General features: G+C 38.9%; 1 protein-coding gene and 2 non-coding genes across 3 annotated transcripts in view; 1 reads left to right on the top strand and 2 right to left on the bottom strand.

Annotated features, from left to right (window-relative positions):
- Window positions 1-272: 272 nt before the first annotated feature.
- On the bottom strand, window positions 273-345 carry Trnas-gcu. The gene has a single exon. It is a non-coding gene; the product is annotated as a tRNA-Ser (tRNA).
- Window positions 346-3,625: 3,280 nt separating this feature from the next.
- The window catches only part of LOC124168304 (myosin-VIIa-like), a 107,746-nt gene continuing 84,671 nt past the window's right edge, over window positions 3,626-26,700 (top strand). The window contains exon 1 of the mRNA XM_046546457.1: window positions 3,626-3,760. Coding sequence (XP_046402413.1) covers window positions 3,737-3,760 — 24 coding nt within the window. The 5' untranslated portion in view covers window positions 3,626-3,736. The remainder of the gene's footprint in view (window positions 3,761-26,700) is intronic.
- Window positions 9,965-10,037, bottom strand: Trnav-uac. The gene has a single exon. It is a non-coding gene; the product is annotated as a tRNA-Val (tRNA).

Below are 26,700 nucleotides of genomic sequence, written 5' to 3'. Positions count from 1 at the left end.
CTCAAAAATGTATTCATCGGTTTTACCTCGATTACTCAAACAAGCTTGGGTTTTCGAGGCTCTATTCTCCTATATATATTCGACAATTGAACAAAATTACCATTTTATCTAGAGAAAATTGGATAACCCAATGGGAGAGGGGGGCTTTCCCTCCTACTCTCTTCCGGATGCGCCACTAGGTTTGTCACATCGAGTGACGATTTTCATTCTGAGCTGTATGTAACGTGTTCTCTTAAATACACCAACGGATGAAGTTCGCCATGAAAAATATTTGACTTAGCCGGGATTCGAACCCGGATCTCCGGATTAGCGGTCAGGCGTGTTAACCAGTTACACCACCAAGCCATTTTCTCAGAACGTACTTCGGGATGGGTTTTACCGAACAAGATGTTGACGTCACAAGTCCACAATGTGGCACTTAACACACCTGACCGACAATCGGGAGATTCGGGTTCAAATACCGGGAAAGTCAAATATTTTTTCATGGCAAACTTCATCCGTTGGAGTATTTAACTTTGCACCCGTGCGCGTTACTGCGTACAAAGTCACTTGTTCCTGCAGTGCTTTGATCAACGTGTTCTCTTCCAGTTGTATACATACACTGTTGTGTGCACTGAAAGCATTTAATCGCTCAAAAGTTAAGAAGCTAAAAACTGCATTTATATGCATACTTTAGAGAAACTAATAATAGAGAAATAAAAAAGATTCCTTTATCAAAGTCAGCCTCACAAATTTCAGTAAAATAAGTCACTAGGCTGCTAACTAGAGGGTCAAGGGTACAATTCCCAAGTAAAGCATTCGAACACACCCAGATAAAAATCTTGGAAGTGCGTGGTAGCCTCAGGAAACCCCCCACCACCTCCAACCATGAATATGTGAAAATTCACACGCCCGTCTTACGCTAAACAAACCAAAGAAAAAACTTCTTGTTGAATCACTGAGATGTATTCAACGGTGTTCGGCGAGATGTTGTGGAACATAATGATACAATGGTAAATGAAGAGCAAACTTAGTGCATGTCCACAGTAATTTTATTTGGTACGACGCGTTTCAGCGACCTTACTTCGCTATCATCAGGTACAAAATGCCAAATTTTCGTCAAGAAGTCATATATATATACAATCACGCAAATGGGAGGGGTATATTTATGAGTCGGCGGAAGTGGGAGAGGCTTTGGGGGGTAAAGGATGGGGGAAGGGGGTGGGGAGGTGGTTGGGATACGTAAGGATTTGGGGTTCGGTTGAAGGTTTGAGAGGGGGGAGGGCTAACAACGGGGAATGACTCAGGAACTCAATGTCATTCAAAAGATTTTCCTTGCGTTTTCTCCTCCTGGTAATTTCCCATTGCTCGAGTGCGTCGAGCCGACGTCCTTTTCCTTCGAAGGCCAGTATTTTAGGTTGGAAACTGCATGAATGGTTCTCGTTGATAAGGTGAGTGGCCAGCTGGGATTTGGTGTCTTTCTTATCAAAACATCTTTTGTGCTCTGCTGTCCTTACTTTGAAATTCCGACCAGTTTGTCCTACATATGTTGAATCACATGAGTCGCAGCTGATTGCATAAATGCCGGATCTTAAAAGAGGGTCCAATTTATCTAATGATTTGTCAAATAATTTTTTAAGCGTCACTAGGGAATAAAAAACAGAATTTAAAACGGTCTCTCGGGAAGCACTTGGAAACTTTGTATGACTCTTTACAAAGTTTACAAAGTTTCCAAGTGCTTCCCGAGAGACCGTTTTAAATTCTGTTTTTATTCCCTAGTGACGCTTAAAAAATTCCCTCTCCCACTTCCGCCGACTCATAAATATACCCCTCCCATTTGCATGACTGTATATATATATGACTTCTTGACGAAAATTTGGCATTTTGTACCTGATGATAGCGAAGTAAGGTCGCTGAAACGCGTCGCACCAAATAAAATTACTGTGGACATGCACTAAGTTTGCTCTTCATTTACCATTGAATCACTGAGTGTTTCATCCTTTATATAAAATTCAGTCACCTTCTACCGATTAAGGTACGTTTCCATAAAGTACTAAAGAAGTGATCTGGGAGCCTCCCTTTCCTTCCAGCGCTGCCTTCTTCAATGCATTGTAAGGCCTATTCCCTTTCAATCTATCTAAAAATCCTATTATTTTCCTTCCCCTCCCTCGTTTCCCTAACATTCTACCCTCTAACACCATTTTCAACATCCCCTCCCTCTAAGTACTCGCTCTATCCAGACTTTCTGTCTCCTTCGTATCTCATATAAAAGTTGCCTCTCCTCGCCCAACATGTCCAGCACTTCGTCGTTTCTCCTCCTCTTCGTCCATTTCACCTTCTCCGTTCTTCTCCATACCCACATCTCGAATGCCTCTAATCTTCTCTCGTCTTCTTTCCATAGTGTCCACGAAGAGAGCTACACTCCAGATCAAACCATTCTCTACCCTTTTCTTTAAACTCTTACATAACGATCCTATCTAACAAAAATGTGAAGAAACGAGTAACGTGAGCGGTTTCCCACTCCAGAGTTCGGATGTTTCTAATGAATCACCTTATCAAATATCACTTTCGAGAGTCCCGTCATAAGGGACATGCTTATATCCCAAACTCTAATCCGTTACTGTTTATTGTATGTGCTGCACGAATGAAATTAATGTGAAACGTCCAAGCATTTGTAGCATATGAGGCGGGAAAACCTAGAAAACTCTTGGCGGGTCCAGGCCATAATTCTAGGAAGATTCAAATTAAATTTGTTATTATTAATTTCCTAACATCTGTCTATAGCTATTAGTTGAACGAGGCAACCAAAAAATAGCACGCAAATGGTAATAGAGCAGGGTTAAGGTAGCGATAGAAAAATTGATTTAAATTAAAATCGAAAATAGAATTTTAATGGTCAAAGGTCAAGAAAATGGAGGTCGAGCCAGATGACCGTCGAGTTTCGATCCAAAATCGATTTCTCAACTTCGATCTAGAACATTTCATTTGCTTTCAGCAGCGTCACTACCGGCCTATGACAATTCATCCGTCCAATGTGAAAGGCTTTTCTATAAGGCTGGTAAAATTGGAAAGGCACCACCTCGCTCATTAAGAAAGCATCTCAATCAGTTGATCTTTCATGGAGATCTTTTAGTGAATCCGAATGGTTCCAAGCGGTGATCCGAAAACTTAAATGTGCGTCCATTTGTAAATTTTTTCTTCGAATAATTCAATCAAGTATTCTGAGTAATATTTTTACTATATTCAAATGTGTATTTTTAGCGTTATTCGAATGAATTATAAACACGTTTTTGTAGAAACTTTTTAACATAACCTCCGATTTTTTTCGATTAATCGATCTTTTGATCCAAATTCCGATTTCTGTCGAAAAGTCGAGGTCATCATTTCGCTTATTAATCGATTGCACGAAAAAAATTATTTCTACCGACATTTTTCCATCAATAGGCTATGGTGCACTGAGCCAAATAGGACGAGATAATCTCTAAAGGTAAAGCCATTACTCACAACTCACCACGTAATCAGAAAGATTACTAACATATCGACAGGTGCCGTCCTCTAGCAGCGGGACGGCAAACCGTGATATTACTTTTGATAAGAAGATAGCCAAGAGGGAATTTCTTTCCACTATCTCGAGTATCAGGTGCATTCGAGTCAGATCGCTATGTGTGTGAGCGAAGGAAGGATCGCGTAAACCCGGGGATGTTCCGGTGAATTTCACACAGGAGAGTACAGTGAGCGGTGTAAAGAAGCCTACAAAATGCCGCCCACTATAGGCGCGTCGGTAAGTGTTGATAAATCCATTCATAATATTCATCATCATCATCATATTTAGTCAACAATCCTAAGATTGGTTTGACGCAGCTCTCCATTCCTCTCTCCTATCCGCTAGCATTTTTATAGCGACGTATATCTTCTCTCTTACATCCTTTATAACCTGTCCTATGTAGCTCATTCGGGGCCGTCCATTGCCATTCTTTCCTTCCACCTGTCCTTCAACGATTGTCTTCATCAGGCCATCATGCCTCAAAATGTGTCCAACTAAGTTAATATCCATAATATTCGGCTAAATGATTCTATCATACCGGGAGTAGCCACGGTGACAACTTTACGTAGTCACCCGCGATGCACATATGCACGAAATACTACAGAGGAAATATCGTTCGCCTTGACCAGGAATCGAACCCGAATCCCTCGACATTCGGCCGTCACAAATTTCCACAGAAAGGATTAACGCTATAATAGCTTAACTGGATAAAGCACTCGGCAGGAAATCGAGGGATCCGGGTTCGAATACCGGTTAAGACGAATGATTTTTCCTCTGTAGAATCTCGGGAATTCGGCTAAATGATCCTGGTGCGATAAAAGGATTTGTCGAGAGCTTCTGTCTGCATAAATGAGGTAGCATATCTCAAATTAATTAAGAAAATAACATATATAATGCAATAGATAGAAAATGTATAATTATTCCTAGGGTTCGAGGCCATTTTAGAGGGGGTAGATTACATGACTTTTTGTCGTATCTCGTCTCGTTTACCTCCAAAAATTGTATTAATCAGTCACTCAGTAGTCGGAAATGGCTTTTTAATTCATAGAAAAAGAACATCAGCTCTACGTCTTACTTGTAAGAAGGTACATGTTTGTTGCCCTAACGTCCAACGGGCTGAGTTCTCATTGGCGCAACGATAAAGTGACGAACATTTGGACCAAAGGAGCAAAAAGTCGAGCGAAAAATGATTCGCACGCAGCATTTCCCGAGAAGAACACAAATAATTGCCTCACATCACTTCAATACATTAAAATAAGATATTTCATCAAAATCGACAAAGGAGAACTGAAACGCGAGTCATTTCTCTATCGAACAAAAGATAAAATAAGATCTTTAGCAGAGATAGTTAAGTACTTCCTAGGCCCGGCACTATCATAACCCAGCACTGCATTGGATTAATGATTGAATCTAGACTTAATTTCCGTGCCCTCACAACACCGTTGAATTCGATTTCAATCGCCAGATTCTTCAAATAATAGAGGAGTCTAAATTTCTATGAAATATTCAACACAGCATCAATTTTGAGAAACCTGAGATGAAATAAGTTTTTAAGGTCGCCATGAAATTGAACTATCGAGTTCATGAGACTGCTATTGTATACTTTACTGGGCCTAGACTAAATTTTAGTTTCCCATTGAAAACTCAGAAATCGAATTTTAAGTCGAATTCTTCAAATTAAAGAGGCATTGAAATTTCAATCGTTATACTTTAACACAGCATCCAAACTTATAAACCTGAGATGTAAAGCATTTAAAATGTGTCCTTTAACTAGTGATTCCATTAGATTTATCGTAAGACACATTTTCGGATTGATTTCAAATGCTAAATGAGCGTCAAACAATTAAACTATGTCTCCATCATCAAATGGCTTAATCGTGAAATCATCGAGATACGCAAGCAGCGATAAATAGTGCATTCCGACGTCACTCAAGGCTGCACGAATTTGATCTGGGTGCGGGAAATTGAAAAAAAGAGTCGACTCCCATTAAGTAAGCGAATATCCGATCCTTACAAATATTTAGAGGAGTGATTCAATTGAAATAAATGGTTTTATGATCTTTAAGCCTTAACTATCGAGTTTATGGAACCTGATGATACCAACCGCAATGCCGCAGGAACTGCAGTTTGCCAAAGGAGGTCCTTGTCCTGCCAAGAAACAAACAATCGTCATTTCAGCGAAATTTGTAAAATATGCCCTTTCCCGACAGTCGTTTAATAATAGAAGGCTCTCTCTAAATCACGTTTCGGATATTGCATTTAAGAATTCCAAACTTACTCTGCTTTGCAATGGAAATGCTTGCCTAAACGTTGAGGACAGGCAGAATTCAAGAGGAATAAAAATATATTCTTGACAAAATATTTGAAAAAGTTATTGAGGTTTAGTCAATTAATACCATTATTTGTTTATAGCAAAGCATTTGAAACCTTATTTTCTTCATAAGGGCCGAAATTTGCAAAAACATAAGCGTATAAATGCGTAATTATTAAGCGTAACAGAATTTTATAAACAAAATTTTTCGGGTTTTGAAAAACATTTTGTCGCACAATTATTCTTACATATTTTCAGTTTAAAGCCCTTATGTCGAAAATATAAGGTTAAAGCGATACCTTGGGACAAATTATTCAATAAATTTGCCAAAAACAAAATAAATTTTACGGGAAATTGTTAATACATATTATACAAGTCTCTCTTAATATCATCCTTTTGATGGACGCAAAGATGCTCTTGTAGGCTATTACTTTCTCACACGATAAATATATACCACTGGAGCGATCGCACAGAGGAGATAGTACATGTTCAGAAGTCTCAACCGATGATACAATTCCTTCGCTGGAACTTCCACGGCTTATCAGCGGTGACATTTCCTCGTGAAGAAATCGCTTAATCCCCCGGCTTTTAGAATGCATTTATCATCGTCAAGAAGTGCGCCCAGTTTGCCGTGGCAAGAGGGTCGTTCACATAGACCCGTAATCGCAATTCATTTTCATCATTCATTATATGCAGAGACGTAGCCAGGATTATTGGCCAATTAAGGACAATCACGGGCGCCCCCCGGTTACCCCAACACGTGTATACAAGAAAACCTCAAGATCAAAACACTGACACAATGCCTAAGTGACATTGCATAATCATTCGAATGTTAATTAAACAAAACACAAAACACTCCACTACAAACACTCTGGAATTGCAATTACAACCCGCATTTCAAATGCAATAGATCTAAAAATGAATAACACTTCCCACACAATAATACACACAGAATAGCCACCTAAAACAATAACGCCACACCTCACTTAAAAGCCAAACACCGATTACCAGCAACGGCTGGACATCGCGACAATAACTGGTTAAACAGTTACCACAATTAGAGTAGCATAGACTATTAGCTAAGGGGGGGGGGGCAGACAAGTTGTCACGTTGGGCCACAGGTGTGCTTTACTGGAGGAAGGGTAATTGAATGCAAATGTAAAATGTTTTGCAGTTCAAGATGTACATTTTGAAACGCATAACTCAGGAACTATAACAGTTAAAAGTAAAATCAATTTTTACCATAAACACATTTGTAACTTGATTTAAGCAAGATAACTTACCTTAACTGTAGTTTCCTATCCTTAATGCCATTGAAAGTAACAAGTACTTTTTGTCAATGTCCACATTTTTGTTGAGTTATGTTTGTGTGGCAGAAAAATAATTAAATTCCAAGACACCCCACCCCAAGGTCAGGTGGCGCCCGAACTTGCCCCTCCTGGCTAAGCCCCAGGATAGATGAAAAGTAAAAACAAGCTACGATGAAAAAAAATACCCATTCGACTTTTCAATCCCTAGTTTAAAATAAGAGAACGCAAAATTTACCGTCCACTTTTCATGAGTTGGTGAAGTAATTAAGTCATTAGAGTTCAGGTTCACATACAGAAGGTTCACTACGCCTTCTTGAGCAATTGAGAATAAATATCTTTAAGAGCGACACGGAGAACATCATATCAGAATCCCACACTATTTCCAGGTCCGACAGAAACGATAAACTAGGGGATATTTTACTAAACGGATAGGTGTAGGAATTCGCTGTTCCCCGACCCATAAAGGTCTTTAAATAAATACTAATACTAAACTTTAAGTAAATAATACTACTGGACTTTAAAAAATAAATACTAATCGTAATTTTATTTGAGAATTTTCTTTTTACAAGGGAACGGCTGGCGTACTTACACCCCCCGCCACGACCCTTTTTAGGCGGCCTGCGGGGTACGAAGTATGCAGATGTAGAAGAACTCAGGGATGACCTTTTATTGATGATAGGAATCGCTCAATTGAGTGTAAACAATAATGACCCACGAGTGGTCCATGCCCAAGGTAGATGTGTGGTGGCCACTCTATATGAGTACTAGATAGATTATGTACTTCATTAACGATTAACGGCAACGCTCGAGAAGCTGGAATTAAGCGCTAAGAATACTCAATTCACAGTTGTAAATACAGGCGTAGAGTTCACCGTGCAATCCATAGAGGATCATGAATTTACACTAGATAAAATAGTAAATTTTTTCAGACCCCCACTACTGCTGGGATGTTATCCCCCTTCTAACCTCTATTTTCACTACCTTAGATCCGGCGCAGGTAGAGTTGGTGATAAAATTAACGAGGACTCACTTCTGGAGCATATATCTTCAATGTCAGTAAGATATGTAAGAAATTAGCTCCTGAAAAGTCATGCATAAGCAGCCTAAGAGCGGTACTACAGAAAAATGATAAATACTATATAAATTGATCCATTGAACAACGAGGCATTTATAAAAAGAGCGGGGAATGTGGCAACATTCTGAAAATCCTGAGAAGCAGACGAAATAAGTTACTCGCCCACATAATAATACAAAATGTTTTGAAGAAGAAAATCATCGACGGACATGAGGAAGAGAAGAAAACCATGGGCAGGCCTCAGATGTGATAAATAGCAAAAAAGATAAAGGATATAAACGTGAAATATGCGAATGTACGAATGGTAGCGAGAAGAGCTGATAAGAATAGGGTGGTTTCCTATTTTTTTTATTGCCTAAATCGAAAGATTATTACTACTGTAGTACGCATTTCACGCTTTTAGATTTTTAAATGTATCTATTTTTCGCGATTAAATGAAAAGTGAATACTTTTCAAGCAAGCGAAAACGCGACGACTAAGTATGAATGCTGGGAAATGCCCGTGTGACGTCTGGTTCCGGCTGCCGCCGTGTGAGGCCACCTTGGTGCGAGGCAATGAGCGCAGCTACGATGCGAGCCACTAGCAGGTAGCAGATTACCCTGCTAGCAGGTAGCGCTTGGCTTAAATAAGGATTAATTATTAATACCCTATCAAACGGAGGAAACTTTCAGACCCTAGGCAATTTTAATAGGTGATTATTAAGAGATGTTTCCCGGAGCTCTGTGCCTCATGCATGCATTGGTAATCTCAGATGATCTAAAACTCCTTGACTACTTGTATAGCATCAAGGTCCCCGTGACGTCACGTGGAGTGGCATCGCATGGGCGCCAATCTGGCCTTTTTCAAATGAGGTTAAAATTAAACATTAACATTCGTCTAAACTGGGATTTCTTAAACCAAATTATTTGTTTATAATGAATACACTAATGGTGGTTAACGAATCGTAATCAATGCCTTTCCTTTCTTTGATGAAGGAAACTACTTAGTGAGATGAGAGCTGCGTCAAACCAATGTTATGATTTCTGTCAGACAACGATGCGAAGGTGATATATTGATCACGAAAAGAACATTCAATAGACTATAGACGATTGTCTCAAGAAGGAAGTTTTCCCAAAGCACACCCATCCCCAACGCCCTCATTACCTGCTCCCTCGAGATCCTATTTCCCAATGCTTCTACAAACTATCCAGAAAGCCGCCATAATTGATGTGTGACGGGTGCATTGGGACGTCAGCGGTAAACGAAAACTAAAATTGAAAATATAAAAAAACACACTTTTTGAAAAATAAGTAGGTATAAAATGCGCAAAAAAGTAAAAAGAAGAATGTTTTCTATTTTTTTAAATTTTATTTCTATTTTCTACTTTTTAGTGGTACATAATGGAATCGAAACAAAAAATAAACAACAAAAGCATAAAATAAACAATGAAACACTAAAAAGCATTTCTGCAAAAAATATTATAATTTATACCATCTGTTGAGAAAAATTAAAGCAGTATTCTTTATTCCAAAATCTCCGTCCTTGACATCAAGGAGAACTACCTAGTCACAGTATTCTTTATTGAAATTTACTAAATTAAACAGAGAACAATGGAATAATGCTTTAAAAGTGTGATAATGGAATAATGTATAGGCATCAGCAGCAAGCAAGATTATGAAATTTCAAACCAATTCCAAGATCAATCACTAGATTCCACTGATAAAACAGACAAACGAAGCAAGTTAGGAAAAAAGCGTGTAAAAATTTGTTCCCGCTCAGGTTCGAACTGAGGACCTTCCGCGTGTAAAGCGGATGTGATAACCACTACACCACGGGAACTTTCATGTGAAAGGTTAACTTTTCACGGCGATTCACTTGAGGAGGAAGTTTTGGCAGAGAGGAGGGGCCATGAAAAATGTCTACCAACCGCCAAAGTCCCGCGAGCAAGGAGACTACATAGAGGCCCAATGCCATCCCGCAGAAGGGTGATTTCTGCTGCCACTGCGGCCGCATTTCAATCGGTTTTCATTAATGTCCGCGGCGATATGATGAGTGCAATGCGATTCACTTTTTTCCCATATTTTGCAGCATTATGTTTTTTTATTGCGAGGAATAGCGTTGAAAGTTATGATTTTGATAGATCTCATCACTATGTATATAAATTTCGATTTACAGGCCCAATAATACCTTATTTCCCCGTGAAACTCGGATAACTTTTTCCTTTAGCGACGCATGTGGTGACTACTGTAAACACATTTAAAACGCGCGGTGATAGACAACACATTTAGAACCCGACTTGAGGATTCTCTTTTGCAATATTCGTGCCCACGAGTTTGCCTCAAGAACGAAAGCGACCTAACCCCTGCACCGTAGAAGGTAGATGGCACAAACCGACTTGGCGAACCTAATTTAAGAATTTTATGCGTTCGGAAAATCGCAAAACCACGTTTATCTTTGCATATTATGAGCAATTCTTCCATAGTTTTCACTGAACGGTGTTTTTTTCTGGAGGTTTAGGGTTATATTTATGATAAAATCTGAAACCATTTTTCCATGTGGATATTAGGTGACTCATCAGAGCACAATGAAACAAAATTTGATCCCGATCATTGAATTTTGTATTACATCAGAAGCAAGCAAGTGTGCAAAATTTCAGGTCGATCCGACAGTGGGAAGTTGCGTAAAAATCAATTACAAGATTCCATCGATGAAACGGACAAACAGACGATGCATGTTTGGAAAAAGCCTGTAATAAAAAAAGAAAACGAGATCTAAGTTAAAAGATATTCAATTTCTATGTTCAACATTACATTTAAGTCCATCATTGCACAAGAGAGAAACTGATTCCCATTGCTGAACCTGCATGAAGAGACATGAAAAAACAGATAAGATACATGAAAATTCTCCAGAAGGTACATGAAAAAACAATGTAATTGTACTGTACCTCACAATTTTTTTCCAGTAATGCTAAAAATCGAGCTCTTCATCAGGCCTATAGCTTGAAACAGATAATTCACGGGTTACTGCTTTAAATTTACAGCGACACCTGTAAGCTGATCTCGGTTTTGGCCAAAGAACCGTTGCAGATAGCCTGACTTTTGATGGTTAATTATTCATGGAACTTCGAAGCTTCGAGCTTGAAACAGATAATTCACGGGTTACTGCTTTAAATTTACAGCGACACCTGTAAGCTGATCTCGGTTTTGGCCAAAGAACCGTTGCAGATAGCCTGACTTTTGATGGTTAATTATTCATGGAACTTCGAATGTACAGACTCGACAATACAAGGTTCAAATTCAAGAATGTAAAGTAACGAAATGAAAAGTTTACTAAAAATCTGAACTTAATCTACAAACTCAACTAAAATACCTTCACCGCGCAGTTTAAAATGAAGACAGAAATTAATATGGAAAAGATAAAAATTAATTCAAAACAAAGTAAAAACTAAAGCAATACATAATATTGTTCAAATGTAGGTAGGCATTAAATATCATCTCTAAAAGTTTACATCCCTAAGAATCCAATGAAGAATATTTTTTCCTATAACTCCAAATTCGATGTTGGGAAACGTCCCCGTCTTTGTATGGTTTATAAATGGATCTCACACAAAGAACGAATATAAAGTTAAGATTTTCCGCATTTTATCTTCCATAATCCTTATCTTTCATATCTTAGCGTTCTCTCTTACTTTTTAAAAGGTAGGGCGCTCCCGCAAAAAGCCGCAGATAATGACGCTGAAATACTTAGCCTCTACAGATTCCCTCATCAACGATAATGGTCGTTTCTTAAGTGCAGCCGAGTGACGCGCTCTCAAACCTTTCCATTTTGTCGGCTTCAATTAAGGCTATCATCGCGGCAACTTCTTCATCGACCAGGCGTCCTATTGGTACCAGGAAATCAAGCGACGGTAATCAAGAACGAGAAGAATCAATCGCCGATGAGTGGATTAGAATTCTACTCATCATACCAGCAGCGAGGGAAGTGGAGGGGAAAACTTCGAACTATTTCGATCGTTTTCATTCCGAGTGGTCGATTCTGATTGTGAGAAACGGCGATCGGAATAGTATCGTTCTCCGATTTAATTTTACTGTAGATTGCGATAACACTTTGAAAATAGATATTTTGTAAACTTTGAAAAAAAATCGGTATTTTTCCGTTTTACGATCTTTCGCCCTTATCTCGAGCTATTCGCGACGAAAACTCGACGGCCTTAAGCCTTTTTCAGACAAGTTGATGACGTCACGAACTCTTACCGAGCGGGCAACGGCTTCGCAGATACTCCACGGTCTTGTGCATGTTTCTGGATGTGCATAAGCACGTGGTTGGCAGTTATTTACACGCTCGGCAGCGTATTCTTCCATCAATCAACGGTTATCCCTTAACTATTGAATTAGCCAGAATTCTAATAACGTCACCAACTCATTCAAATGGGCGTCAACTCCTTCGTCTTGTTATTATAAAATTAGGAAACAGTGGCAACTTGGGGAAGACTATTGTTCGTCGCTAAATATATTTACCTTCTGTTTAACGCATTCATGTGATGAATTGTGATTTCGGGTCTAATTGAACGACCCCATTATTTCGATCGTTTCCATTACGAGTGATTGATTCCGAGTGGCTGTATGAGCAATCAGAATTTGTTGTGTTCGAAATTTACTATGAACTCACTCCGGGGGCGAATCACGTCGTAGTCGCCACGAATATTTTAATACAGGATTATCTCCAGTCGGCCACTTTAGTGTATACCGAATAGCGGGGCTATGAGCAGTCAAGCTTTTACGGGACGGACTGGGACGTCCTTTATGTATTTATTTATTTATTATTTATTTATCACATCCCCCGTAAACAGCACATAACGGCCTTTTACAACGAGGGTTTCCAAAATTAACAAAGCACAACACAAACATCCAAGCCCTGGCTAGGGATCACCTACCCAGGCGGGATTCGAACCCACGACCTACGGTTTGGCAGGCGAGGACCTTACCCCTCCGCCACCGAGGCCGGCCTTGGTCTTGGTCTTTCACTTGGTCGCCGGAAGAAAAATTTACAAACAAACCAAAATCGCGTTTCTTAATGAAAATTCTCCTATTTCATTTCCATCCCTTCCTTGAGAGGGAATAATTGAGAATTTATCCCGCCAGTACAGCTCTAGGGGTCATAGGAACACGTCAGCTTTTCACCGCGGTAAGGTTGAAGCCCAAGGAAAAGGTAACACACCTTATGCCATGGTAAGAAGTGATATTTAAGGCCTATAGGAAAGCCAAGATAGGTACATTGAAAATGGATTGAAATAGGCTCAATACGTATATTTTACAATGCAAGTGAGGATCCTTGAAAAGTGAGTTAAAACCCCTTTTAGACACTTTGGGCGCCTTAGAGCATATTTTGAATGCCCTTGCAAGTATGTACTGAAGCTACTTGTAGTTAAGACAAAGAAAAATCTATTGATCGAAACGTCTTTCTTTGCGACACATAGCAACTTTTAAAAAGATGCATGAATTTAAAGACATTGTAAATGCTCACTGATATTCTTGAAATGCATCTGACTGCATCATAATTAAATAATGTCTGAAAAAGCCCTATGATCGTCCAGGTACGCATGGTAAGCCTTTAAAACGCTGTGTAATGTTGGAGATTAGTACTCCTGCAAAACAGAAGAGGTGGCTCAGAGGTTACGTAGATATTACTGCTATCAAAACGCCTTGGATCGTCTAACACTTTTCATCACGAACGGGTATGTCGAGCGTTGGAGTATTTTATTTAATTCGAGTAATTATCTACCACAAAAAGAAATTTCATCGCGTTCCTAACTACAGTAAACATCAATTGAGTACCTCGTGCGATCATAGAGCCTCTTAATAGTGCGGCAAAGTGCGCATTAAGTAAAGGCATGCTAGCATCTCACACCAATAAAAATCCAAAATATTTTCACTGCGGAAACTTCATAATCCGCAATGAGAGCTACCACGTGGAGGATGGCAGAGAAACAGTAATTTTCGTCATGACCTTTACGTCATTCCCCCCACCATGAGTACGACGCTGAGGGCTTAAAAAAATGAGGGAAACAAAGGCAAAACCGCTCGAATGCTGGGTTTGCGCTTCGAAAGAAAAAAAATATTAAAAAAACGGAGAATTACGAGTGACGTGGAGTTCGCGTCGTCGCCATGTTCATGCGCACGCAGACCTTCAATTGTTTCGTCGCGAATTTTGATCGGGGGGAGAGAGAGCCACGGGGTCTTCGTTGCCGTGCTCGACCGTATCTAAAGAACCAACGTCTCCGGGTGACACGGGTTAATTTTCACGAGACTTGATGGCACATGAATTTACTATTTATAATTACCTTCCCCATCCCGCATAAACACCACCGTGCCATCACGCGATGCGCAAAACAAGTAAAAAGGTCAAAGGTTGGATCTTAAACCGCGCAATTTCGTCGAGGAAATCAAAGGCAGTGGTTCTGGTAAGTATCTGATCGTCTTCATTGAACATCTTATTAACTTTTTTCCGCTGATCACAGAAGAAATTGAGTTCCGAGTTTTTTTTATCACCCCGAAATGCAATCGACTTACATCCAGATAACTCTCGCGGGGGCTGGTACTGTTAACGCCGCGGCTTTATCTCGAATCTTTTTAAAAAGGTATCTTGTGATTGAGGAATTTTTTCTGAAATCGCTTTTCCAAATAGATAAGAGAGCGGAAAGGTCCAAATTAGAAGCCATGAAAATGAAGTGATAGTGACTGAGATTTTTTTTTCCAACTCCAATTAAAATTGCGATGGTGGAATGCTCCATCACCTTTTGTCGGTTGTCTGAAAAGACATTTTAAAAATCGGCCGAACACTGGATTCATTGAACAAAACTTTCTTTCTTTTTTTTTCATTTATAGACTAACTTTTCAGCTAAATATATTTTGCTCTGAACGGTGTCATTATATATACATTTAATGTATTTAGTATCCGGCTTCATTCGATCGAAGTAAGCGAGCTCGCACATATTACACATTCTTGGCTATTTTCATTCACCTTGCAATACATGACCATGGGGCTGGTACTTTTTATCTCCATCAGTAAAAAAATTGACAGAGAAAATTGCGCAATAAATTTTGCATTCCCCTCAAAAGCTTATGGTGTATCACTGTAAACGGTATTGGGTCTGACTGAGTTTTTTTCTATACGCCGGTTATCATGGATGGACGAGGAGCCTCGTGGACCAATTTTTCACGATTTTCCTTGCCCGTTGACTGCTCCTCCTTTACAAAAACATCGACCTTATGATATGTTTAGCTGAGATTAATATTTGTACTATGCAGGCAGTTCACTTTGCCCACAAGGTAAAAGAAATAAATCAAATCACTTCCAATAATGCATTATATTATGCATTCTTCAAGCGTGTTTCACAAATTATAAGCACGCCCCCTCCACGGATGTCAACTCCTACTGACTACAGAAGTATATTGGCCTCACAATTTACCAAATTAAAATTTAGAACACTAAGTTGGAATAAAACTATAAGTAATTCTATTTTCATTTAAACCATGCTCAAAATCGGACCATTCTTTTGTGATAACCCTGTATTTCGACGATCAGCCAACATAAAAGTGCCGGAAAAATTACGTTACATATGAACTATCTCCCAATTTTCGCCGCCGTTTCTGATCAGATGAGTTTCAGGGTGATGTTTGGAGAGGCATCCAAGAGTGCGTTGATTGCTGTTTCGCGTGTCTCTATCACCATATCATCTCCAACCAAATGTACGCTCGGCTACTCATAAATGACATTGACTCTTCCCGAGAGAAGACCACGCGTGCCCTAAAAGCCCGACTCGCTGATGTGTGTCAAGGGTAATTTGTGTTTTTAATCACGGAGGAAATTCACTTTGCCCACTTTTTGTGTTCAGTCGATTTGCGAGATGGAGGAGCGACATATGGGATAGATGTATTCGACATATGTCGAAGGATTCCACAGTTAATGATGTGGGCAGATGCCAAATGACTTCCACACATAACATCGCGTTTCTCTCTAATGGTACCGGAAAGATTATGGTTTTCAGAAGTACACATCTATCGCTGAAGGTATATAAGCTATTCCTCGAAACGAAGTAAATGCCACTTCCCAGCGAAAATGCCAAAACATCATTTTCTTAATTCTTTTAGCAGACTTATAAAAAAATTGGCCTCCAATGCTACGTTTCCTCAATTTTCATTTATAATTCCTTAAGTGTCCATAAACATGGATATGCTTGTCTACAATTGGAGAGAAATCTAGTACCCAAGATTGTCAATAATATTGTCATTTCGACAAAAAAATTTGCAAAATAAGTGGCATTAATGTCACGATGAAAATACAGCGTAGTTACCTCTAAAGACTGGTTCCCCATGACTAAGAAAATCAAAGCCGTGAGTGAGGATGAAATAAAAAAAATTGAATAGGCTAGATCACCTTACAGGTAGAGTAAACAACTAAAAAATATATTAGGCATACTTTTATAAAAGTAAAGGAATTAATTTGCAAACAAATGCTCCCTTGATCCTAATTTATAATATGTTTATTGCATACAACACAACCTCAGCTAGTAGAAAAGTGCTTCTTTTCAACATAAGTCAATAGATGGAATAATCTTTCTTTGTGTCTATGTTTTTAGTTACTTGGCAATTTGGAAGGCCACTAAGCCACATTACGAAAACAATGTTATTTATTTGCACAATTGGTAATATTAAGCGTTTTCCTTAGCAGTCTCGTCATAACCATAATCGGTGAAGTGAAAAATTACAACTCGGCAATGTCTTGAAAAATACTCTTTTTCCGTAGGAAAATAACGGATAATATTAACAAAGCACGCCTAAAAACCACGGACACAATATTACTTATTAGCATAACTGGTAATAACTAGCGTTTTTTTCACGCAGCCGCGCCATAATCAGTGAATATGAAAAATTATAACTACATAATGCCTTCTAAAATATTCCTATCTCCGTAAAATATAAAAGATGATAAATTCAAATAAAACAGATTTAAAAAAAGGAAGCCTAAAAACCTGTACGATGATATTTTAAAATTATTCCGACACGCACGGTAAGAATGTGATTTTTGTCCCTCTTTTTCGCGATCCGGACTTCTCTACGCCACCGACGCTGTGACTTACTATAGCTCCTGAGTGAAAGTTTCAAATCTCTCCATGCAATAACACCTTCACTCGTAAGTTTTGACTCTACGTTTACACCACCTTAAGAACGAATGTGAATGAGTAGAATGAATATCAGCGTCACGACGTCTCTCATAAGCACAAATCAACGTAATCAACTCCGAAACCAGAGGCTGTGTAAGGATGACATTTCTGTTTTTTTCCTCCGCCTTGTAATCCGAACACGCAACGAGTTCTCTAAGAACCAACACAATGACACTCTTAATGGGAAAGCCTTGTCTTCCAAGAAAAATGAAAAACTGGTTATTAGAAGAAAATCATTAAGAAAATGGTGATGTGATGACACACTGTCCTTGCGTAACGGTCGCGGGGATGAAAAGGAATGCCTGATTGGCCGAAGAAGAAGGTGACACCCTCATCAGTAGAAAAAACAAAAGAATCGAGGAAAGCGAAAACATTGCCTACAATTAAGGGAAGCGAAACCATGTCGGCAGAAATCAAATTAATCCCCGCATAAAAGCGGATCTACCCTTTGCCGGCATTTCCTTTGGTATCACGGGAAGATGGCTTTCCAGATAGGGTTAAAATTAATGATTGCCAACATTCGCCAGAAAGCTTTATCGACGATATGAGGCAGGCAAGCATTGCGACAGCCTCTCCGGCCTTTCCTCGCGACTAATTTTTAAGGCATGAATGACAGAACAAATACCTTATATTAAAACTAAAATTACATTCATAAACAATGGAAAAGAATAATATAGATTACATTATTAGTTGCCCGCATATTTTAGCAAAACAGCGAAGTTGCTGTTTATACTTAAAAACAGTTTTCAGCCAATCAAAGCAGAAAAATTCATGCATAATTTCCAAAATTTCAGGTGAATCTTACGTGATTACAGCGTTATGTAAGAATTTTGAAACGCCCAAAATTTCTTCAATATTTTTTTATAATATTATATATATGTATTAACAAGGACAATGAATAGGTTAGTCAGCACAAATTGTATTTAAAATTCAAATTTATTCAATATAAGCCACGATGCTGAAACGACCTGATACGTAAATATTGACGTCATCTGGAATTATATTCTTCGTGTTTTTGAATCTTACATGAGTCAAGAGAGAGATTTTTCGATTCTGTTGTCTCGTCTGACATTCCACGTTCAGATGCGGCTTTAAAAACTCTAACAAGATTCTGCACTTAAATTTACGACGAACACTTTTTAGGCCAGAAAACGGGTGCGGAACTGGCAAAATTTTATGTGAAATGTATTTGAAATAAAAGATTTTTAAATTCACGGTTGGAGCAAAATTTCATGAATAATTAATGTGTAATTCTAGGGGCTAAAAATTCACACACAGTAGGGTGGTTTCATATTTTTTTAATTGCCTAAATCGAAATAATACTCCTGGAGTTGGTATTTCACGCTTTTAGATTTTTAAATGACGATATCTATTTTTCGCGATTAAAGGAAAAATGAAAATTTTCAAGAGCGCGAAAACGTGACGGCTAAGTATGAATGCTGGGAAAAGCCCGTGTGACGTCATTCTAGTTCCGGCTGCCGCCGTGTGAGGCCACGTTGGTGCGATGCTATGAGCGCCGATATGATGCAGGCTGCTACCAGGTAGCGCTTGAATAAAATAAGGATTATTAATGCCCTATCAAACGAAGGAAACTTTCCGACCTTAGGCAATTTTAATAGGTGATTATTAAGAGATGTTTCCCGGAGCTCTGTGCCTCATGCATGCATTGGTAATCTCAGATGATCTAAAACTCTTGACTACTTGTATAGCATCTAGGTCCCCGTGACGTCACGTGGAGTGGCATCGCATGGACGCCAATCTGGCCTTTTTCAAATGAGGTTAAAATTAAACATTAACATTCGTCTACACCGGGATTCTTAAAACCAAATAATTTGTAAATTATGAATAGACTAATTGTGGATTACGAATCGCTGCCAATGCCTTTCGTTTTCTTTGATGAAGGAAACTACCCTATTGCCAATTTTACCGGTTTTTCCTGTTGCTGGACACCTTTTAACACTGCCGCCTTGCAGAAGGCATCAAATTCAGCAATGACACCATGTAATTTACATGCAAGAAACTTTTTGATGAACCCAATTTTTGTGTTTCTTGTACATATTTTTACGAAAATGGGTGAATTTGAACTCAATCATTCACTCGAAAGTTTACTACTACACTTTCTATACATGACATAATTTTTTTAGATTTTTAAATGACGGCAGCTATTTTTCGCGATTAAAGGAAAAGTGAAAATTTTCAAGCGCGCGAAAACGTGACGTCTAAGTATGACATGATTTTTTCAGATTTTTAAATGACGGCATCGAAACGACGGAAGAAATCGATTAATACAAAAGGCATACACTTTCAAACGTAGGCAATTATTAATTTTTAAAAGGAGTAGAGATGCAATCCGTTTCAAAATATATGAAATATCTAAATGTAATTATTCCCGGAAAGTTGCAAATAAACTGCGCCTTAAGCGCCACTTTATTTGTATTGTTTGTGCCATCTGAGGTTGAAAGAAATATTCTCCAAGAATATAATCTTTACGATAAAATCCAAAGCGCCTCCAACAAATAAATTTCTGCACAGGAAAACGTTTGAGAAGAGAGGAAATTCATGACGCACGGACTTAAAATTCATTCGGAGCAAAAGCAGAAGACAAACCCCGAACTAGATGCAGCCGGTACAGCATTGCACCGCATTTTTCAAACCAGTCCGCCAAAAAATGCTCCCTAAGATAAAGCACAAGTTTGCATGAAAACGGCAAGCAGGTTTCAACAAAACTCTATTGATTGTAGGCGCTTTATTCCATTCAAAAGCGGTCGTTCTACAGAGTTTATATATATATGAGATCACCATACTTGAAATGGAAAAATGATTTAATGCTTTCCCGGCGAATATTCAGCCCTGAAGATGAGTGCCGAGACGGTACTTGAAACGCTGGCCGATATTAAAACATTAACCCGGTGGGAATCCCGAGAAAAGTTTACCCATATTTGAAATGGTTACGATTAGAACTTAAGAAATATGGGAAGCTAAGTGCAAAGATATACAGTTATTTTTCACCTGATTGAAATGCAAAGGTCAAGACCAAGAACTCAGAGACGAAGTTCTTCCGTATATATTTCACTGAGGTCAAAGAAATGCGGTAACTGAAGGTAAGAGAGACCTAAAAAATCTGTGTGTATAAACACAGTGTAACAGCACATATTCTGCCTTCGAGTGCCAATCAAAGGTGTGGTGAATTTAAGGTAGTGCCAACGGGAAGTCAGGGAATTGCATAAATTTCATTTTATACTTTTTCCGATATTTGAGCTGACTGAAGCCCCAGAGGATCGGAATGGTGTGGTGGCTAGTGTGTTGGCTTCCCACCCGGCGGGCTCGGGTTCAAATCCCGGCAGTGGCAGAGAATTTTAAGAGACTGCCCGATTCCAGCTTGAGTGTTGTGTGGAGGACACTTCAAGGGCAGTTATAGCTACTTTTATCTTTAAACCATTCCTACGCCACAGGCAAGATATATCACATAATCAGGGTAGGAGTTTGTAGCTCCTTTCCCGCACTTAAAGGTTTTATGTTTGAGGATGCCTAAAGCTCTTTTTGAACCCGAGACCCTTACATCGGTAGCCACGAGTTTTAACCAATAAGTTACCGCGATCCCCAGAAAGTTAGACGAAAAATAAACTCACATCCCGAGGTTTACACACCTTCCGCTGTCTTCTGTAGAAACTTGAGAAAATTCTGTGCAAAACAAACCTGTATCAGAAGATGTATCCGATTTCGAAAAGTAGTAACACATCCATAGTAACTATACGGTATGGAATATTTTTCTGGGAACTACAACTCGCTCTGAGACAAATAAATCGCAAAAGATGGTACCCCACTATACATCCATATTCTCAATAAGCCCATCACACGTGATCCGTGTCAAATATAAGTATCGAGCGACCGAATAGCTAGGATTACGTGTAATACCCGAATCACGGCGATAAATGAAAAAAAATCAATCAACATAGGATTTCCAACACGGACGACATATGAGCATCTATTTATCTTCTTATCAGCATTCCGACCGCTGGTTATCAGCTGTCCTTTGAATCCGTAGTGAGCGTGAAAAAGCGATAACAACCACATAACTAGGCGCGAGGTAGTAGCTTTGGTAGCTTCTAGGTGTTTGGTTGCACTAACTTACGCATTAATTTGAACATTGCAGTAGTTTTTGCTGAGATTAGATCACAAGGATTAGAGTAAATACTCCGAGTCTATTTTATACTAAGTCTCCAAAAAAGTATCAACTTTAAAATATTTTGAATGGGGTAAGTTTAATATTCAAGCTAGGGAGCCTTACAGTTAGTCAGAGGTAACCCCTGCCCTCACTCCACCAGACCAACTTCAGAGTTGAAGCATTAAGCGAGTGATTAGCTGAACTACTCATTGTATCTAACTCTACCGGGTAAGGGAGGCATTTTTCCATTAAAAAAGTACTCACCTTCCATGGAAGAGCTTGAAGATTGGATTACTACTCTTTCCAATTACTATTTACCGTTTAAAATTTGAAAATTCTCAAGAGGCAAGATAAATAAAGCAGGGCTAAAGAAGGTTCATAATATTTTATCGCCGACAATGTGTATGTTGAGCTACATATAACGCACAACGCTCATGTATTAGGATTCATTAATAAATAGAGACATCCTCAAAAAAAACATTATGACTCTGCTTTCTGTATTTCATTGATTTAATCATTTTACGTGAACTTATAATACAAGAGCTAGTGCTTAAGATATAAAAAATTATTTTTCCACATCATCATAGGTATGCAATTAACCATATTTGAATTCATTAGAAAGACTTCACATTTGTTTACATGTTCGCAAAAATAGGAAGATACAGCATAGTATGAGAAAAAGAAATCATCAAGTGATATAGTCAGAGGCGGGCTCAGATTTTTTTTCATCGGTGATTGCCATAATTATTCAAATAATTGTAACCAAAATTTATTTTATTCACAAAATTATGATTTTAACAGTTGGTCATAGTAGGCATTACACGAGTGCATTCTATAAGGAGCTATAAATCAACTTTACAAACGACAATGCTACCACCATGTGACCTTGACTTATCAATTACAGGTTAATTTCGATTTTGTGCAGACCTATGAGGGATAACAATAAAAGAACCTGGCCCCTCTCCTACCTCGTGAGTGTACAACTAGATAGAGTTAATAAATTTAGCAGCTGATGAAGCATAGACCAAATGTGAAGTCTCCAACAATGGACTTTGTGGCTACTGGATACCAAAACGGGTGATTAAAGGAAGGCTATTTAAAGGAAGAAGACAGGGAAGACCCAAGAGCAGATGGATCGATCAAGTGCAGTGTGATCTGGGCAGGATGGAATTGAGAGGTTGGCGGGAGAAAACTGCCTATAGGATAGAATGGGGAGCAATAGTGCAGCAGGCGAATGCCCACACCGGGCTCTAGTGTCACGAAGAAGAAGTACAATTAACATAGACAACGCTAGATCCGCCTGTTAGTGTATCTTTCGGTGACTTTTCATCGTAAGTGTACAGGTCAAGATAAGCTAAATCCGTCTTAGAATCATGACTAGTTCGCGCAGCTAACATGCGCATCAAGAGGAATGACACATCATTCAGGATGGACTCCCTTATCACTCCTTCATGACAAAGGAATGCATTAATGTCTGACGTATGAAATATAGCCTTTTTATCGCCATAATTCATTGCTTCACCATGTGTAATCGTAATGGGATCTGATTGCAGCTAACGGCGAAAGTGGCGCGCTATAAAGGTATTCATACACCGCCCGTGGGTGCCACGAGACTCAAAACTATCAAGCGTATTGTGGGAAGATTTTCGGATGAGAAAGTAAATGAAAGGTGCTATTTCGCACTCGTCCGACCGCACCTTGATTATTCAGCGAGCATACGAGATACGGTGCAGAAAGATTTAATCCATGAACTGAATAAAATACAAAAGAAAGGGGGGCGATTCGTCAAAATCTAATCCGGACGTACAGATAGCGTCACTCAAATGGTAAGCGAATTAGGCTGGGAGCCGCTAGAGACTCGGAGGCTAGGATTTGATTGCTTGAAAAATTGAGAATAGAAATATTTAGGAGCGACACATAGAACATCATCTTATAGCCCCACTATATTTCCAGGTCCAACAGAAGCGATGAAGTAAGAGTGATATAATGTTTTGTCCTTTACCGGCGACCAATAGAAGTAAAGATTTCTCAGGTTTTGCACCGGGTCATGTCCTCCATGTGTTCTTCCAACGTTTCGATATGCAACTCGCCCATCGTTTTCAGGGATTTAGGAATCATTGGATTAAGCCCGAGTAGAGCTCGGGCAGTCGTATTTGATTCCATGAAAAAATATACAGTGCATTGTTCGCGGGCCCCAACTATGTATCCTTTTTCTTTAGCTATTAGGTCTTTTTTATGGCAAATGCTGCCATTTAGAAGCTCCTAAAATACTTACTTCTAAATGTACTGGGTTTTATAAAAAAACATCAAATGCACCTGCACCTGAAAATACCACGCTCTTCAAAGTGTTAATAGTAATAATCCACAGCTATTTTTTATTCATTCAACCTATATCAACACTTGTGTGCCATGATCAAAGAAACTCAAGGGGTTATTGGTCTTCTAGCGATTAATCTTCATTCCGTATTGTTCTCACAGTTTACCGGTAACCTTTAAAAAAAAGTTATCCACGCGAAAAGCGAGAGCATTCTAAAAAAGGACGCGAGGTCAATTTTAGCCTCATACCCACAAAACCCATTACACTCTCAAACCCGACGGGATCAGCCTCAGAACAAGAGAGGGAACTAATCCCACTAAGGCCGCACGCCACAGCTGCCCATGGACGACCGAGCTGAAAGGGGTGTAAATGAATGAAAGCAAATAGGCGGGGTAGGGGGAAGAAAAGACTTCTTTAAGAAACCCATTTGACTGAGCGTGTCCCAGCTCCATTCAATCCTCTAAGCTCACGCTTTTCCCCTCTTTATAAGAAACGCCTAAGTAAAGGACGGAAAATTTGTCGAATAAAACGTTTTTTTTCCCTTTCCGTTTTCCTTTCAAACAAAAACGCTTTTTCAGTGGCCCTCCACGTCCCTTTTTCATTAATCCTGACCTAATTCACCACATTCGGCGCAAGGTTAAGTTTCCCCTTGGGAAAGGTCGCAATGTGACCTCATTTCCGACGGTTCACCGTCAGGACAATCACAAGGGGAGCGAATGCGCCGATGAATTCGCAGCCAATCCACTCGTGTCTTTATGAGGATATAGCATGACTACGGTTGTGAAAACAAACACCTCATTCAAAATTTTCGCGAAATTGATGTCAAGTAAAATAATCCTATTAAATACGGCATCCTTCAAATTTAAAAGGAAAAATTAAGGTACATTACACACTGCTTGGTAAATGGTTTACATTACGTGAAAACCTTTTTTAAAAGCCGAATTAATTTGACATAATTTCTTTCTTAAACGTATTTTACTTCAATCATAGCATGGTGACCTGTTTAGATTTATTTGTATCACTATCACAGACACTCATATCATATCTACTCTGTGTCACTATTCTTAATTGCGGCACATTTTCGACAAATTTTGATAAAAGTTACAATTTAGTCCAAATATCATTGGCAATGCCATTAAATTCTTAAAGGCTGGAGGATTTTAAAAGCAATTTCCAAAAATCATAACGAAGAAAGATTAATGTTTTTAGCTAAAACCGGTAAGGCGTTTAGCTGGTTATATTTCTAATTTTTCACGAATATGACATTCACTTCTCTCTAGGCAAAGTCTCCTCGGCAAGGTTAACCATCACATGAACCGAAATACGAAAATCAATAGTTATTCTTTAATCCCCACCACTGTCCAAACAAAGACCTTTCCGTAAATTATTTATTGTTAGAGATCCCGAAAAAAAGGTTGCAACTTACCAACGCACGGATACTAAAAAGGCGGCTTGAACCCAGAATTTGAAGGAGAAAATCGGCTTTTCAACTCGCCAAAGAGCTATTTACTAATGATAATGCTAATTAAATAATAGTTACACTAGAGAAATTCACGATTAACCTTAATTATGCATTTCTTGAAAAAAAAGATCCTTCAAAACTGAGCTCCATAGTGATGGTACATAGTTAAAAACGTTTTGGGCTATGTCGCCGCGATAATGACCGGGTGGCCCCAACGTTTCCCACCGACGTTGGTCACTTTATCAAGGGAATCTGGTGAGGTAGGCAATTATATTCATACATTTAGGTATCTGTATCAGGGGCTGAAGGGGCAGTAGTGGGAGGTGAGAGGAGTCGGTTGTTGCGTGTTTATCGTGATTACTGGTTGCTAAGCACTGCTTATTATGAATTCGGTGTCCCTGTTTAAATTATTCTTCTCTTCCTTTTTCATTTCTATGGCTTCTCAGACAAGTCTCTGTTTAAAACCTTTTACTTCGGCGACAATTAGCAAACTCGTAACTGGCGGAATCAACAGAAGCCGCTTTATACTTTAGGGTGAATGGGTGTACTGTAGTGTAGAAAAGTGGAACACCCATTAGGTACAACTGGTCAATTAAAGCAAACATATTCACTCGTATATATTGGTAGCGTTAGAGAAAAACTGATATAGGAGCGTTGAAATGAGTTCCAAAAAGCACTTGAAGGGCTATGATGAAATTTTTTTGCCTTTATCTGGCATGAATCGCTTCTACTTTGATGCGAAGAACGGTCAAACGGATCGCCGTGTATCATTACGGTAAAAACTCACCTCTCGTCTCAATTCATTGTTCTTAAGAAGGGTGTATCCTGAAAACACGCAACCTTCGCAGAGGCTGTCCCTCAAACTTGGACAGTTAAGAATAGAAACGGCGCAAAAAAGGTGATACCTGTTTTGTTCACGAGTTTAATTTGAAGTTTATGATGACGCGCGGTAGGTTGAGAACGAAAAAAGTGAACATAAATGGAACTTAAGAACTTCAACTTTGGAAAAAACATATGGTTGGCAATCGATGAATTTCCATTGTCTCGTTGTAGTACACTGACATATTTAATACGCTATTTTTATACAATTTATATAGCGTAAAATTAATTTTATCTACTTTGAAACTTATGGGCAAGGAAATCCAGTTTGAAATCAAAGAATCTAACTCAAAATAAAGATATAACTGTTAACTTCAGGCTTGACTTTGTGAAACCTCTCCATATTGGAAATAATGGAATAAAACTTTGTAAGGTTCACCATTATATTAATAAAGGCTCGGGTTTCGTAACATAGTTACATCTTACAGTCACCTGTAGATGTAACTACGTTACGAA

This window comes from Ischnura elegans, chromosome 11 (genome assembly GCF_921293095.1).
Source record: "Ischnura elegans chromosome 11, ioIscEleg1.1, whole genome shotgun sequence".
Classification (NCBI taxonomy): Eukaryota; Metazoa; Arthropoda; class Insecta; order Odonata; family Coenagrionidae; genus Ischnura; species Ischnura elegans.
This window is presented reverse-complemented; position numbering and strand designations above follow the sequence as displayed.